Below are 18,539 nucleotides of genomic sequence, written 5' to 3' on the forward strand. Positions count from 1 at the left end.
TTATATCACAGACTTCTCTAAAATGCTACATAATTTTATCGCGAGAACAATATACACAGCATCGCAACGACTTCTTTTGGTAACAAAATACGACTGTGAGCTCTCCAGAACGAGGGTGCGTAAGTAGGTGCCACCAATATGGTGTACTACAGACGAAACGTGCCGCACTTTACGACAACGACTAGCTACTGCCGGAGGTAACCCCGGCCACCTACTGTCACGGCCTGACCATGGGCTTACCTCCGTAAGGTGTGGAGTACTGGCTAGCCAACAAAGGGTAGCCCAAGCCGACGTGCGTATGGTGGTGCGTATGAACGTGGCGCTGCGGAGGCGGCGACCGCGCTTCCTTCCCATCGCCGCCATTGCCGGTTGCAGCGGCCACCTGCTTGCCTGGTGGTGCCGGAGGTACTGGTCCCGGCGGTGCACCGGCCGGTGGCTGCCCTGGTGCCACTGCTTGCTGTGGCCCACCGGAAGGTAACGGTCCTACCGGACCCGATGGAGAAGCTGCCGAAGCTGGTGCCTTTGGTGTAGGTGATTTTAGGGCTCGTTCTTGCAACTCATGTATTTTGTGTGTGCTGGCATATGCATATTGACTTGCATGATGCTGCAGGAGATCTAAAGCTTTAGCAGGTCCAGAAGGAGGCCTCGACAGGTCTTCTGGTGCATGAGGATACCTCGGCAACTGCGGATGCAGGTAGGGGTTGGCTCCGTATGGACCAGGGACCAGGACACTGCGATATACAGTATGACTTGGGTCAAATGGTAGTGCTCCATAATGTGGGGGTTGCATGTATCCAGGGTGGATGTATGCATAGGAAGAGGTGGGCGGAGGTGGAGGGCCTTGGGTCTCCATTGTCGGTTTAACTCCTTCTTGCTTCACTTTCTCTTCTTTCTTCTCTTCAGGAAGCTTGTCTTTATGCTTATGGCTTGGACTGGACAACGTAGCAGGTTTAGGCAATGGCCCTGGTGGCTTAACAGATGGCTCTGATACACCCTGTGGCTCCTTGCGACGTGGTTGCTGCTGCTGCTGCTGCTGTTGCTGTTGCTGCTGCATAGGTGGTGGTGGTGGCGGCGGTGGTTGCTGCGGCTGCTGCTGCTGCTGCTGCTGCTGTTGTTGTTGCTGCTGCTGCTGCTGCTGTTGTTGCTGCTGCTGCTGCTGCTGTTGCTGCTGCTGTTGTTGCTGGTTTTGTTGTTCAGGATAGAGGTAAAACCGCCGTAAGTCTTCCTGTTGTTGCTGCTGCTGCTGTTGCTGTTGTTGCTGCTGCTGTTGCTGCTGCCGTGAATAAACATAAGAGTTCATCTGATTTTTCATTTCGATACTCTCTTTAAGAATCTGGTGATTTTCATTTTGGTGCTTTTCTTTTATACCTGCACTTGCCTCATTTTTCAGCTTAGCTGGATTAGGGACTTGAATTGGACTCGGAACTGATGGCAGTGGTTTTGAATGTTCAATTGGACTTGGACTTTTGTCATCTTTACCTTGCAGTTCCTTAATTTTGTCATCCGGCTGCATTGCTGTCATAGGATAATTAGTCTCCAGGCCATATGGATATCCATGAATGTATGGGTAAGGATAATAGTGAGGCTGCATTGGTTTTTGCTGGTACTCATTACTGTTAGTACTATCTTTTTTGTCCTTTTCGGGTACTTTGCTATCAATAATTTTCTCTCCATTGTCTTTTGGTTTTCCATCCTGTACTGAAGGTACAAGATAAGGAGGTTGCCCAAAGAAAGGATACATGCCATAATGGGGAATGGAATGGGGTGAGGGACCCTGTCCAACATCTCCTTTCTTGTCTGCACTTTGAACTTTTCCTTTGCTGTCACCAACTTCTGATTCAAGAACTGGTGCTGCATCGTCAGATATGTCAGAGTACGCTGGACTTTGTACATCCTCACGATTAGATGGATCCAAGCCAAAACTGGGTTGTTCAGGTTGTGGGTGTGGACTTCCTGCAGGTGATTTTCTATTTTTCTTCTTGTGCCCTTGGAGCTTAGTCCTATCTTTCTTGTCATCAGGCATGAGGGAAGCAGTAGATTTCACTTTGAACTGTGGTGGTTTTGCCACTGATGGCAGTTGTGTCTGTGCAAGAGGAATTGATTGCGGCTGTGTAAGAGGCTGGCTTTGAACCTGGGTCTGTTGCAATGGTGGTTGCGGAACAACTTGCTGCTGTTGTTGTTGCTGTTGCTGCTGCTGCTGTTGTTGTTGCTGCTGCTGCTGCTGTTGTTGTTGCTGCTGCTGTGGTGGTGGTGGTGGTGGTGGTGGAGCAGGCTGTGGTTGTGGTGGCTGTGGCTGTAGTTGCGGCTGAGATTGCACTGGAGGTGGTGGTTGAGTCTGAGATACATTCTGCTGGGTTGGTGGTGGTGGAGGAGGAGGGGGTGGTGGCGGTGGAGGAGGTGGTTGTGGCTGAGTCTGACTGGGAGGCACAGCAACATTCACAGCTCGAATGGCTGACACAGGAGCACCGTTTCCACTTATGCTTGTTGGAGGCAAAACTTGTTTGTTATTGCAGAAAACACCAACCGAAAAGTCTTCCACAGGTGGCACAAATCTTAAGACACCAGGTTTCACCAAATTCTTTGTTTCAGGACTCGAAACAGCACCCATAGGAGGCACCGGTGTTGACACCAGTTCTGGTGGAGCAGTTGAAGCCTGTGGAGGGACAGCAGACGGCAGCTGCTGAGGTGTAGGTGGAGTCACTATTCCACTCTTTGGTGTCGCCGGTTGACTTGGAGGCTCCTGAGTAGCTAATGCCGGAGATGGACTTGCAGCATTCTGAACTGTACCATTCACCATCTCCTCTTTTCTTTGTGGTTGTACTTCAGGTTGCTTCTCTGGTGACTTGAGAGAAGGTGCTGGACTGGGACTTGGTGCCTCAGCATTGCTCTCATCATTCTCTGATGTGCTGGCAGCATCCTTGGTGTCATCATCTTCAGCTGACCCATGGGCATGTGACTGATGGTACTTCAGCCCATTGATATGCTTGTACTTTTTCGAGCAATTGGGTTCTGGACACTCCAGCAATACAGGTGAGGAAGGAGGACTGCTGCTTCCCCCAGATGGGGTTGGTGGTGGAGGTACTCTCGTTTTCTTTGCTGAAGTGGGAGATTCTTCTTCAGGAGAACGACCTTTTCTTTTGTTATTGGTTTCAGGTCTTGGAGATACAAAAGGTGTTGGAGAACCCGTACCAGCTGTCCCTGCACCAGAATTATTGGATCCACTAGCAGCTCCTCGTCTCCCTTTGGCACCACCATTTCTTAATTTACTATGTACAGATGACCGGGTTTCTGTGAAGTTGCTCAAATCTCCTCCTGGGGTTGTACTTGCTGCAGCTCGTCCCCTCTTCCCTCTTCCTTTGGGCGTCCTCGCATCCAGGTCACTTGTTGGTGAATCACAAAACCTGTAAACAGTTAATTGCCATATAAGTGCTAAGGTTGATCTGAATAACATATTACAAACATAAAATTGTATTGAAGATTTTACATTATAAAGTTCACAGCACAACCTTGAAATCAAGTAATCAAATGCATTAGACACATGTGCCATGCAAAACTGTTTATCATGGAGTCATTATCAATTAATCCTAGTCAAAACTTAATTCTTTAGCTCCGTGTTTAAATCAAGTGATCTGAAAGAAGCACACTCTGCCCTGCTAATGACACAAGCGAGATATAGCAACAAAGTTCAGGTTGTAACTGTCACCATATCCCAGATTCGGTATCCACCTAATTTCTTGACTGGCAATATTATGTACACTTTTAGACTTCTCATACAAGTTACTAATTTATCTATACTATTATATACAGACAAGTCGTCATTCAACGTTATTACCAAAAATTTCAAAAATACTTGCAATTTACTTCGAATTTTTACACTATAATCTAATGAACATGCAAATGTGAATGTAATGGTTGTAGTTAAAACTGACTGCATGTGCAGCTTCAGTTTCTTTCTCTCAGTCAGTTTCACCTACAACAGAGGGGCATGTATACCCTTAGACAAATCGTTTCTGCCAAATACATTCTTTCTTCTTATATGTATTTCCAAACAAAAACTGTGTACACAACAATGTGCTGTTATGTTTATAGAAAGCAGGAAAGTTGTATTTATTGCTTATTAGCTTATAATTAGCCTACTACTACTACTACTACGATTACAGAATCTGAATCGTCCGAAACTTTGTAATCCTACCCATTCACAGATTAAAAGTATGCAAAATACTATCACTAAAGTTACCATCAACCAATTTATTCATTTGTTTTAAGTGACTTCAATTCTCAATCAGGTTTCATTTCCAATAACAATAAACAAGGCTCAAGGACAGAGAGAGCAGTAAGAAAGAACTGGGGGCGGGGGTCATAAAGAGGGGGAGAATGAGATGGACAGAGAGTGCGTATGTTGTACACAGAGAGGGAAGAGAAGATGATACACAGAGAGAGGGGTGGAGGAGGGGATTGTCAAAGAGAGGGGAGGGGAGGACATGAGCAGAGAGATCATGGGGAAAAGGAGTTTAGGATATATATCCAATTCACAAACAAAGCATTCCCTCAAACACTAGTTATTTAATAAAATCACAATCAAACACTGAGGCAGCTAAGCAACAAATGTATTACAATACTGTCATTCAAATTATAATGATTTTATTATTCAGGAGTAAATTCAGTAGTAATTGTGGAAGCTCCTTTATTTTTGTCATTTAAACGGAACAGCTAAGCTTAGTGGTAAAGCAGGATCCTCGAAAGCAATGAAAGGATGAAGGGCTGGAATTAACACCACGAGAGCCAAAATTTCACTTATGGCTGTGAACTTTCACTAAAATGTTTCACTGAGATTTATACTCTCATATTCTATGACTGACAGAATTTACTAGATTTTTGGAAACACATTTACCTTGGAGGTGCCCAATCATGCCGCGTACAGTCTAACAGTGTGCCAACGTAAGTCTTGCCTCGCCACGTCACATTGACGACAAGAACACCTGAAACGAACAAGAATTCTATAGAATGAACAATTCAAAAGAATTGGTAATGGATTGCTAATAATTTACTTGATATCCAACAGTTCAAAGACAAACAGCAAAGTAAGTGGTGTCAATTTTCAGAAAATGTACAAGTGAAACTAAAATTAAGTAGACTAGAGATAACTAGACAGCTGCATGAAAATTTACACATGAGAATTTACTATAAAGAGAAAATCTTCCAGAATGTATTGCGTATTAGCATCAACAAAATATTTACATACACCAAGAAAAAGTCATTACCTGACAGCTTCAATAACAACAAAAATACACTGTGTGTTTCAAAAATACTTTTGCAAACTTTGGGGACAGCTTAGAAGGTGCGCGGGCGCTCGGGGGGGCGGGGTGTACGACCTAGTAAACATGGGCTCTAAAACGCATATCTTATGAGCTATGAGCACTTGTTCATCTTTGATACCATGGTCCATCTCTTCTGTTGAACAAACAATGGAAATACCATGGTCCATCTCTTCTGTTGAACAAACAATGGAAAAATAGAGGCTGGAATAATGACAGTATTATTAAAAGGATAGATTGCTACTCACCATACAGCGGAGACACTGAGTCACAACAAGCACAACAAAAGGACTACTATACACACAAGTTTTCGGCGAGAAGGCCTTCTTCTGAAATAGACAACATGTACCGCATTCACACACACACACACACACACACACACACGATCACTGTTTACGGCTGCCGAGTCTGGCCTCGGTAGACGGAGACGGTGGTGATGTGTGTGAGCTATCCTTTTTCATCTTACTGCCTTATACTGAAAAAATGCTCATAGCTCTTAAGGTAGGTGCTTTACAGCCCATGTTTACTACACATTTTTCTTGTTTTGGTATGATGACATGCTCCTCAAACTTTTGTTTTTGAAACACCCTGTAAAATAATCAAAAGACAATCAACACCACAACTTTCATCTATATTTGGAGCTTTCAACTACATGAAATGGCCTTTACTATGGCATCACTTGGGAGGAAAAGTTCTTTACCGCATACTTGATTGAAAGCGGAGAGAGAGGTTAGTATGACACATTCTCCTATTATCCAAGAATAGCTGACTTGGTATTGGAAGAAAATGTTTGTGTGTGTGTGTGTGTGCGCGCGCATCACGGGACTGGGGGGGGGGGGGGGTGAAATTATAGATGGAGACCAAAACTTAACTACTGTAAGCATGTTTAAATGGATATAAACTGCAGAAGATATGCAACGGTTATCAAACCAGCTTTAAGGTACCATCTTAACAACTATATTCTCAATCAGTCCATCCTAGAACAAAATAATCTCAAACTGAAGGTGTTATTCAGCACACGTTTGCTGGAGGTTGGTGGTGTTAAATTATTCCAATAGTATTGTCTTATGAAGAGAGTGCCTTGCCACAAGACCCATTCAGCAGACTGAGCTCAACACTACTGAGAAGAAATCAAGAGGATGACGTCATGATAGCTGGGAAAGATACCACAAGGATCTAAAACATACACAAGTCAACTTGTATCAAATATAGAAACAATAACTATAGACGGACAAGCCAGAATGAAGGAAAGTCATCCAGAACTGCTGTGCAACTTGCTGGAACAGAGAAATTATACTGAGTGACAAGACAGTTTCTTTTCAGGGAAGGGCACAATATAAGCATCCATGGGTTGGAAAACTTATTTCTTCCCTGTCATTCAATAAAATAAAAACATTTCAATATATGAAAAAGGTACTGACAGCAGTCCTTTGGGACAGAGGTCTGTTCACAGAAGTGTATACACTAACTGGTGTTTCTGAATAAATTTATACATAACAAAATTTGTTGTAAAAAATGTTGTTGTCTTTCAGATCAATAGCTCAATTCATAGAATCAATACCAGAAATAAAGAATCTATATAGAAAGTTAATACCACTTAACACAGAAGGAAAATGTCCATCATTTAGAAAGATATATTTTCAGTAGCTTGGCAGAAATAATAATGCTAATAAGAGAAACCTGAAGGATCTATCAGTAGCCAATGATGAATTTATAAGTCAAACCAGTTGATACATTAACAAAACAGCATATTGAGAATTACCTGTAACTTCAGACTTCCATGCCTCTTCAATAGAATAACGAGGCCTCAATCTGCAAACTTTTGTTTTAATACTCTTGGAATTATTCGCAGACTTTCACAGTTCTATATTTACATGTTTGCAATGGCTAAGACATTTCTGAACAATATCATTCCTACCAAGAGGATCGGTTTAGCAAGTAATGCAGAGAGCCATTTTGAAGTGTGGAAAGTGGGTTGGCTGATATGAGGGAAGGGACCAAACAGCGAGGTCATCGATCCCATCGAATTAGGGAAGGATGGTGAAGGCAGTTGGCCATCCTCTTTCAAAGAAACCATTCCAGCATTTGCCTGAAGCAATTAAAGGGAATCATGGAAAACCTAAATCTGGAGGGCCAGAGACTGGTTTGGACTGTTGTCATGTGAGTCCAATGCGTGAAAAGTAGGAGAGAGGTACTGCCAGAAATAAACCTGTGAGGTCGGGTCATGTGTCGTGCTTGCATAGCTCACTTGGTAAGACCATTGCCCATTAATGGCAAGGTTCGAGTTCAGGTCCAAATCTGGCACACTGTGTTCATCTGCCAGATGTAAAAACACATTTATAAGTTTTTATTTGTTCTGCATCCTTCAAAAACAATTGACATGGTCTCTGTGGAAATAGTATTAACAGATTAGATTAGATTAGATTAATACTTGTTCCATAGATCATGAATACGACACTTCGTAATGATGTGGAACGTGTCAGGTTAATAAAAGATGTCTGTACAAGAAATTACATTACACAAAATATTGCATGACACTAATGATTAATTTTTTTTTTTTACTTTATATCTAAAAATTCAGCCAATGAGTAGAAGGAGTTGTCATCTAGAAATTCTTTTAATTTATTTTTAAATGTTAGTTGGCTATCTGTCAGGCTTTTGATGCTGTTTGGTAGGTGCCCAAAGACTTTTGTGGCAGCATAATTTACCCCTTTCTGTGCCAAAGTCAGATTTAACCCTGCATAGTGAAGATCATCCTTTCTCCTGGTGTTATAGGTATGCACACTGCTATTACTTTTGAATTGGGTTGGATTATTATCAACAAATTTCATAAGGGAATATATATACTGTGAGGTTACTGTGAGGATCCCTAGATCCTTAAATAGATGTCTGCAGGATGACCGTGGGTGGGCTCCAGCAATTATTCTGATTACACGTTTTTGTGCAATGAATACTTTTCTACTCAACGATGAATTACCCCAGAATATGATGCCATACGAAAGCAGTGAATGAAAGTAGGCATAGTAAGCTAATTTACTGAGATTCTTATCACCAAAATTTGCAATAACCCTAATAGCATACGTAGCTGAACTCAGACGTTTCAGCAGACCATCAATGTGTTGCTTCCAGTTTAACCTCTCATCAATGGACACACCTAAAAATTTTGAAAATTCTACCTTAGCTACAGACTTCTGTTCAAATTCTATATTTATTACTGGAGTTTTGCCATTTACTGTACGGAACTGTATATACTGTGTTTTATCAAAATTTAAAGAGAGTCCGTTTGCTGAGAACCACTTAATAATTTTGTGAAAAACATCATTTACAATTACATCACTTAGTTCTTGGTTTTTGGATGTTATTACTATACTTGTATCATCAGCAAAAAGAACTAACTTTGCATCTTCATCAATGTGGAATGGTAAGTCATTAATGTATATCAAGAACAGTAAAGGACCTAAGACCGAACCCTGTGGGACCCCGTGCTTGATAGCACCCCAGTTTGAGGAATCAGCTGTTTTAACATTACACGAACCACTTATTTCAACTTTCTGCATTCTTCCAGTTAAGTATGAATTAAACCATTTGTGCACTGCCCCACTCAAACCATAATGATTTAGCTTATCTAAAAGAATTCCATGATTTACACAATCAAAGGCCTTTGAGAGATCACAAAAAATACCAATGGGTGATGTCCGGTTATTCAGAGCATTTAATATTTGATCAGTGAAAGCATATATAGCATTTTCTGTTGAAAAGCCTTTCTGAAAACCAAACTGACATTTTGTTAGTACTTTATTTTTACAAATATGGGAGGCTACTCTTGAATACATTACTTTCTCAAAAATTTTTGATAGAGCTGTCAGAAGAGAGATTGGGCGGTAGTTGTTGACATCCGACATATCCCCCTTTTTATGCAATGGTTTTACAATGGCATATTTCAGTCTATCAGGGAAAACACCCTGCTCCAAAGAGCTATTACATACGTGGCTGAGAATTCTACTTATCTGTGGGGAACAAGCTTTAAGTACTTTGCTGGAAATGCCATCAATTCCGTAAGAGCTTTTACTTTTCAGTGAGTTTATTATTTTACTGATTTCAGAGGGAGAGGTTGGTGGAATTACAGCTGTTTCAAACTGTGCAGGTATCGCCTCTTCTATTAATAGCCTTGCCTCTTCTAGTGAAGATCTAGATCCTATTTTCTCCACAACATTTAAAAAATGATTATTCAAAATATTTTCAATTTCTGATTGTTTGTTAGTGCACTTGTCATTCAATTTTATTGCACTAAAGTCTTCCTGTGCTCTTGGTTGCCCTGTTTCCCTTTCAATAATATTCCAAATTGCTTTAATTTTATTATCAGAGTTACTGATCTCAGACATGATACACATGCTTCTGGACTTTTTAATAACTTTTCTTAGTACCGCACAATAGTTTTTATAATATTGAACAATTTCGGGGTCAGTACTCCATCTTGCTGTTAGATACAGTTCTCTTTTGCGGTTGCAAGATATTCTTATTCCTTTAGTTAGCCAAGGTTTATTATATGTTTTCTTGGAATTATGTTTAACTATTTTCTTGGGAAAACAATTTTCAAATACCCTTAAAAATGTATTGTGAAATAAGTTATATTTCAAGTTTGCATCGGGTTCCTTATACACTTCATCCCAGTCTAGCTGCTGTAGGCTTTCCCTAAAGTTTGCAACATTTATATTGTTAATTGAACGCACTGCTTTGAAAGTCTGATTTATTATACTGCATGGAGCTATGTCATGTACTGTAACAAGCTGTGCACTATGATCTGAAAGACCATTCTCAACAGGATAAGCATTTATGTCCTTAAACTTATCTTGGTCTATAAAAAAGTTATCTATCAATGTACTGCTGTTCTTTGTTATCCGAGTAGGAAAATCAATGACGGAGCTCAAATTGAAAGAACTGAGTAATACTAAAAGGTCATTCTTCCTATTACACTCTTTCAGGGAATCAACATTGAAATCCCCACAAATGATAATTTGCTTCCCCCTGTCTGACAGATAGCACAACAAAGCATCCAAGTTTTCCAGAAATAGCTGGAAATTCCCTGAGGGGGACCTATACACTGTTACAATTATGAAAGTGCCATCCTTTAGTTTAAGTTCAGTGGCACATGCTTCCATATGTTGCTCTACACAAAATTTTTTAGTTTCTAAATTTTTTGCACTGTGGAAGCTTTTGACATATATGGCAACTCCTCCTCTCATCATATTATCTCTACTTACATGTGCAGCTAATTTGTACCCATTGATGCTAACCTTTTGCATATCAGTGACAATGTGATGCTCAGACAGGCATAGTACATCTATTACATTCTCAGTTTCTATATCTTCTAAACAAAGCAGAAGCTCATCAATTTTATTGTTCAATCCCCCAATATTTTGATGAAATATACTAACATTTTTCATTTTACTTTTGCAACTATCTTGAACTTTTTTGACATCTTTAGTACTTGCATGGCTGAGTTTCCCACTGGACACTGATCTTACACTAAAAAAGAGTTTCCACCATGAGATGTAGTTCCTCCCCCCTTTAAATTTCCTGCTATCAGCCCAGCCAGTTTACCCTTCCCTTTCCTGTTGAGGTGTAGGCCATGTCTAGTATAGTCCCACCTACAGAGTGAATCAACACGAACCACACCAATGTGTGACCCCGCACCAGATCCAAGTAGCCGTTCCAACTCCAAATTAACTCTCCTGACAGAAGAGGTCAAATGAGGTCGGTCGTGGCGTTCCAGAACCGACACAAACCCAACACTGGTATGATTCGATGCCGATGCAATCTTTGCCAGGTCACACTCTATGCTGTACCCCGGATCTCTGTCAATACTGTTGCCCGGCCCACCCACAATAACCACGGTGTCTTCCTTAGTAAAACCTTTACATAGTGAACCTAAATCCTCTGTAACCTGCCCAAGTTCAGCACTAGGTTTGAAAAAACTTGTGACCTGGTAATCCAACCCTAATTCATCCTGCAGAAGTTGGCCCACACCCCTAGCATGCGAACTACATGTAGAATCTTTTGTAATTATGCTTAATTGTTTTCGTTTTGACAGCATTTTAAACATCCTTAATGTTCTCCTGCTCACAAATCTATAAAAACAGCAGTATATCAGACCTAATCAATGTAAAGGGCTTGATTATTCTTTACACTGTCAGCAGGAAACTGACAAGGAATGCTGCTAGTTGCTGACATACACCAAAAGGGCAGTTACTGAAAACAGTTCAAAGGAAACAACACAGATTTCTCATTGTATTGCCATGAAACAACACTCAAAACATTTTTTGATGGTAAAAGTTAATTTTTGTAATGTTATAATCAAAAGCAATGCACCACTATCTCCACATCTCCAAAATGGGATACAGTGTTTCAAATTTCTTCCAACTACTGAAGAAGCAATTTGTGCTTTCAGTAAGTCATAAATGAAAGTAAGCAGACAATCACAGAATAGCTATAGGCATTACTAATGTGGTACAATGATTGAGCAAAAGTTTTGAACAGCATTTTGATTCTCTTGAAAAGCAATGAGTTCTGGGGTTACACTCTAGTACACTACTGTGTAAATGTGTTTATAACAAAGTTCTTTATGATAACAAAGACAATCATTTTTTTACAATATAATGTAATTGTATAGATAAAAAATCTACTCACCAAGTGGCACCATAACACACACGTAAAAGAAAATTATAATTACGCAATCTCTTTGGAGCCAATGGCTCCTTCTTCAAGCATAAGGGTTGAAGGGGAAGATACAGGGGTTTACAAAAAGGACTGGAGAGATCTAGGAAAATGGATAGATTTTGGAAAATTCACCCAGAACCGCAGGTCAGGGAAGACTTACCAGACTGGATGAGAACGAAGGGTAGACTTACCATACAGGATGAGAAGGAAAGACTTTCCTTCTCATTCCGTCTGGAAAGTCTCCCTTGACCTGGGGGTCTGGGTGATTTTTCCACAATCTGTCTCCTTTTCTAGACATCTCCAGTCCTTTTCCTTTCCCCCCTCTTCCTTCCCCTCCAACCCTTCTGCCAGCAGGAGCCACTGGCTCTGAAAGCTTGCATAATTATAATCTTCTTTTATGTGTGTGTTTGCACCACTTTGTGAGTACATATTTTATCTATCCAGTTACATTATAAAGTTCTTTGTGAGAACTCTCATAACTATATTTTTAATTTATGAGGTCACAGCACACAAGTATGGTGCTGAAACCACCAGTAGCTTGTAGAAGGTGGTATATGAGTGTGGAAGAGGTCAGCTACCACTGACAAAAACAAACAACTGGTTTTCCAATAGAGCTGTGTAGCTGACTCCTTTGTAAAGTACTGAAAGTGGCCAGCCTTTGCGCAGAAGTAAATATAATCAGCTTCAGTAATGAACTGAGAGTACAATCCAGTATGATACCACTGTTCTCCTCTTTGTATACATAACTCAATGTGAGAGTTATGAGTTCCTGTTAGTTGGCCAACATACACATGTTAATATACAGGAGTTTTACATTGAGACTATAAAGCTCATTTATATTTGTGACATCATGTTGCTTCTCAATTTATCCATTAATGAACAACATTGATCTAACACCCTTATGCTTCATTCCCTTCATAGCATACAAAATTCAGAGGTTCGAAAATAAATATCACACCCATGTGTTCCATGAAATTCCATGTTATGTATACAATGGCTGATAACTAATAAGACAACTGACAGGAAAAAATGTCTCCCTGAAATTCTGTGTTATGTATAAAGTGTCTTACAACTAATACACAACAGACAAAAAAAATCTCAAAACTAAGAAAGAGTTGTGAATATAAACGAATGTTGGCAGAAATGTTTCTATATGTGGAATATGGTGTCTACTCAAACTGCACATCAGTCGCATAAGAATGGTGCTACTAACACCACCAAAAAGATGCAAATCGGGTTTGCTTTAAATACACACAGTAACAATTGTGAGTGTTAATTACTTTGAGACTGGTTGTGGTGAGTTGATGTTAGCCCAGATTTCCTTTAAGGCAACAAAGACACCTCACTGATTTTGAAAGAGGTCGTGTAACAGGGCTATGAGAAGCTGTCTGTTCCTTCTGCAATGTTGCACAAAAACTTGGCAGGAATGTATCCATTGCACATGATCGCTGGCAGTGGTGCTACGAAAATGTACGGTTGAAAATAGAGTGGGCTTCGTAAGGCCAGGTGGATCTACCGAGAGGGAAGACCTTAATGTTCAGTGTATGGCTCTTTCTAATCACACTGCACCTCCAGCAGTAATTTGAGCAGCAGTTGACACCACAGTGACACAACAAACTGTTACAAATCAATTTCTTTGATGACAGCTCTGAGCCAGACGTCCTATAACGTGCTTTCCACTGGCACTAAACCACCACGATTTGCGACTTCAGTGGCATCAAGTGAGAGCTCATTGGAGGGCAGGGTTGAGGTCTGTTGTGTTTTCCGATAAAAGCTGGTTCTGCCTCAGTGCCAGTGAGGAGGAGGTTAGGATGAGGCTACTTGAGGGCCTGCAACTATCCTGTCTGTGTACTAGACCTACACCTGGAGTTAAGGTCTGGGTTGTGACAGTAGGAGCACACTCGTGATTATCCCATGCACCCTGACTGCAAATTAGTACATCAATCAAGTGATTCAACCTGTTGTGCAACCATTCATGAACAACATCGCAGGGGGTGTTTTCCAATAGGATAATGCTCATCCATATATTGCTATTGTAACCTAAAATTCTCTACAGGATGTCAGCATTTTGCCTTGGCCTGGCCTGATCACCAGATCTGTCTCGAGTCAAGCAGTTACGGGACATCATCGGACGAAAACTCCAATTTCATCAGCAAATAGCACTAACCGTCACTGTAATGACTCATAAAGTGCAACAATATTGGAACACCATTCCACAAACTGATATCTGACACCTAAACAACACAATGCATGCTTGCATTCAACATTCTGGCAGTTGCACCAGTTATTAATGTATCGAAATTCCATATTTGCAGTGTCTCATCTCTCACTTACATTAACCTGCAATCTTCCAATGTTAATCTATTAAGTATGTTACCTACACAATTGTACTCCCAAAATCTCCATCAGTGCGTATTACACAAAAGCCATGTTGTGGATCAAGAAAATAGCAATACCATCCAACAATAATGAGCGAACTTGTGATACCGCAAGTTGGAATTATTCCATTTGTTATGACTTCAACTCCTGATGATAACAATTTTTTTATGATCTTTATCTTAAAATAACACAGTTACTTCTGTGGTTTGGTTTATATACGGCATATAATTTCAAAAATGTCATCTAGGATGAATTTCATTTAGATTCATTGATCAGGCTTTCATTTTTAATGTTAATTCTTTTAAATGTGTTTTTCGTGAAAGTGTTACTAATAAAAGATCTGAACAATTAAACTTTTTGCTGCAGCACAACCTTGTTAGCAAATATTTTGTAAGTTAATACATATTTCTGAGCATAGTGGCACCACTCATTATAAAGACATGCATTCCAATTTTTCAGTAATGCAGTTAAAATTCTGTGAAACTGATTAACTTACGAGATAATTAATAGTGAAGCTCAGAAGAATTTCCATTTTCCATTCAAGATCTAATCTTTGTGCCATTATAGTTTTGTTGTCCTAATTTTTATGCACAAGATGGGATACTTCATTAAACAATTATGCCATTAATTAAGATTTTAGCATAATTTTGAATATGGTACTTATATTTGTAAATGGGGTATTCTCAATTTGGATGCATAACATGGTTTCATAAACTTTTCTAATTTCCTAGGCCATCACCTATTTCACAAACATTTTTATCAATACTTACAGTCCATCTTGAGTAGCAAAATCCAACCTCACAAGTTTCTAAAATAACAATTTGTTCATATGCCAATCTTTATGTAGTTGGACATTACCCAAAAAAGTCAAGATACAGTCAATCCAGTAACTGAGAAACACCTATGACAACTCCCGGGCGTGTTAGCAACCACGCAACTTTTAAGTGTAACTATTAGATACAGAGTCTGGACTCAAATAACAAAGATTTGTATAGTGATTGGTTTATCAGTTGACTCTTTCACTGATACGACTTTATTGAAAACATTACTGTGTGTACTGCTCTTTCTCATTGTGCTACCACTGTGTTAAGCCTTTATTATGTTCACTGATTTTAGTGCCACTTCTTTGAGAAGGTGGTACTACATTATGTTTCGAGATAGCAGTGTGAGGTACAAAACATGGACGTAAAACTGTCTCTGGCCATCATATCATTTATAGAGTTAATAAATGAGGAAAGAGTCACTTAACTATAGCAAATGTGTAGTGTATATCATTTACATTATCACAGAAAACTGTTTTCAGCTATTTAACCAAGACAAGACTCCAAAGCCTTAACAGGGTGTGCAGGTAGGGAACCGATGCATGTTATAAAATACTGATGTAATTAACATTAATTTGAATGTTTGTGAAGTTCTCAGTATTTTAAGCAATAAGCGAAAAACCTCAGCCTTAAGTGTTTTCATTTTCAGTACAACAAATGCCACTGGAAGAAAGAAGCGAGCTGTTGAAATAGATTAACTAACATACAAAACACTCATAGACATTAACTGCACAAAGTAGAGAATGAAATTTCAGATTTCAGCAATAAACGAAAGAAGCACAGCTGTTCCTGAAACCAATATGAGATTAAACACAAGCTTTGTATGCAACAAATTTAACATCATCGGTTACTGGGTGATTTATAACAAGGACAAGGAAGTCTGTGCAGTATGCCAAGATTTGTTATTCCTAAACATCAGGCATCACAAAAAAATTATGATACTTTCATGACAGAAGGGAATATAAAAAGTGAATGTAACAAAAAATTACTAACTCCCAGCTATTACTGGCATCACGGCCTCTAGTCACGATAACAACCTCTAGTCTGTGAGGAAGAGAGTCAACAAGTTTCATCGCGAGTTCAAGCTGAAGTCCTTCACAGATGCTCATATTTCATAGAGCTCCCTAACTGAAGGGAAGTTAATTACTACATTTCACTCATTGTTCAAAATACTCCCACACATATCCCATGGTATTAAAACCAGTTAATTTAGCTTTCAACAGACTAGGAATGTATTATGCAGCCCTTTCGAATGAAGCTAATCTTGGAAGATAAACTCATCGTGAAGGTGCAAAGCAAAGCACACAATATCACTGAGAATTTGAAATAAACTTCACTTTCCAACAAGCTCAATGAGTGGTCCCAAGTCACAATAATGAAAACATCCTCCGAAATTTCACGGGATCGCTAACAACCAAAACTACACCCTACACACACTGTGGGTTCTACAAGTAGTCAGTGCGCCCCAACATCTATTATAACTTGAAAAGAAGCACAACTGTGACTCGTCTGACCACATCACATGCATTAAGTCAGTTATCTTCAGTCTTTATCTACAAACTTACAAATAACAACTTACCACCCTCTGTCTCATGCCACACAATTCCTTCAAGTGTGACACTGGTACCCGGCTCACAAGGTCCCAGGCAATCTGGCTCTGTGATGGTGCCCACACTCGTACCGACACACACATCCAACATGTCCTGGAAAAAAACACAAAATAGTAGTAAGTGCTCACAGGGAGCCAGTGATACAACTCACTGAAGCTCTGAAATTTTTCTGTAAAACAGTAGTCTATACAAAGCCTAATAGCATCAGCTGAGGAGTTAGTTAACTATGTGCCAAACTAGCAGTTAATACCTGCTTCCCACCCGATATATGTAGACACACTTGTATAAGAAACTATCATACCTTACGTATACTATGGAAAAAAATCACAAATATGAGACAGTGTATTGGCGAAAGCTACATTTGAACTGGTTCATAATGTGAGACTTAAAAATGTGTTAAAGGTTAAGCCACGTTCCATCAGTGCTGCATACTTCTATCAAGATTAAAATTTATTTGTAGATCTCAGTTGTCAGGTTTATGCTTTAGAGGCCATAATCAAGTGACATCAAGAAGCAGTGAAGTATGTCATCTGTCACATTCTTGAATTCTTGAGGATCAGCTACATGTTTTGAACATGCTATGGCGGAACCATGGTTTAAGTTTTAAGGACTTACCCACTGTGGAAGTGAAGAACTAAAGCAGTTCATTAGCAACACTTAAAAGCCTAATAGTGGTATATTTGATTGGCAAATCTGATAAATAAAAGAAGTGTGGGTGTGTGGCAGGGGGGGTGGGGCAGATAAATATTTTTTAGGCGTGACAAACAAAATTGGAAGTGAGATCACATTTACCTTTTTTCTTTTAACCCAGACCACACAACTCTGGTGTTCTTCTTGCCGAGTCATACCTTTAGGGCTGGTTCGCGTCATCCAACTTGCACTTTTCTCACATGACATACTGGATCATGGCAGTCAGGTAGCTGCAGTATTTCTCAATTTGCAAAAAGCATTTGACTCAGTATCACATGTATGCTTATTACAACATTACCATCAAATGTGGTATGAAGCGAAATTTGTGACTGAATTGGCGATTTTTTTTGTAGGGAGGAGTTAGTTTGGATCTTCGGGTGTCCCCCAGAGAAGTGTGTTGGGGCCTTGCTGTTCATGTTACATGTTAATGACATAGCTGACGATATTAATAGTAACCTTGGGCTTTTTGCAGATGATGTCACTATCTTTAATGAAGCACTGCCTGGAAGAAGTTGCATAAATATTCCGACAGATCTTCCCAGAATTTCAAGGTGGTGCAAAGATTGGCACCTTGCTTTAAACATTTAGATATGTAAAACTGTGCACTTCACAAAACGAAAAACATACTTTCCTATAAGCATAATATCAATGACTGACCGCTGAAACTGGCCAGCTCATACAAATACCTAGGCTGTAACACTTTCTAGGGATATGAAATGGAACAATCACGCACAATGTGCCATGGGTAAAGCAGGTGGTACACTTCGATTTATCAGTAGAATACTTAGGAAATGCAGCCAGTCTTACTAATCACTGGTGCCTCACATTCAAGAATATTGCTCATGTGTGTGACTTCCGTATCAACAGGCGATATTGAACATATGATAACAGGCTTGTTTGACAAGTGGGAGAGCGTCACAGAGATTGTGAATACACTGAACTGGCAGGCTCGGAGCAAGCCTATTTACAATGCTTCAAACAATGTTTTTAATCATGATGATAGAAAT

The 18,539-nt window shown here is 39.8% G+C and overlaps 1 protein-coding gene across 6 annotated transcripts in view; it reads right to left on the reverse strand.

Moving 5' to 3' along the window:
* LOC126268051 (zinc finger protein 608) overlaps positions 1 to 18,539 on the reverse strand; it is a 277,172-nt gene that overhangs the window by 2,382 nt on the left and 256,251 nt on the right. For all 6 annotated transcript variants that reach the window (XM_049973483.1, XM_049973482.1, XM_049973481.1 and 3 more), the window contains 3 exons: positions 16,812 to 16,935; positions 4,892 to 4,979; positions 241 to 3,401 (listed from right to left, as the gene is read on the reverse strand). In XM_049973483.1, coding sequence (XP_049829440.1) covers positions 241 to 3,401; positions 4,892 to 4,979; positions 16,812 to 16,935 — 3,373 coding nt within the window. The remainder of the gene's footprint in view (positions 1 to 240; positions 3,402 to 4,891; positions 4,980 to 16,811; positions 16,936 to 18,539) is intronic.

This window comes from Schistocerca gregaria, chromosome 4 (genome assembly GCF_023897955.1).
Source record: "Schistocerca gregaria isolate iqSchGreg1 chromosome 4, iqSchGreg1.2, whole genome shotgun sequence".
In the NCBI taxonomy this organism is placed as follows: domain Eukaryota; kingdom Metazoa; phylum Arthropoda; class Insecta; order Orthoptera; family Acrididae; genus Schistocerca; species Schistocerca gregaria.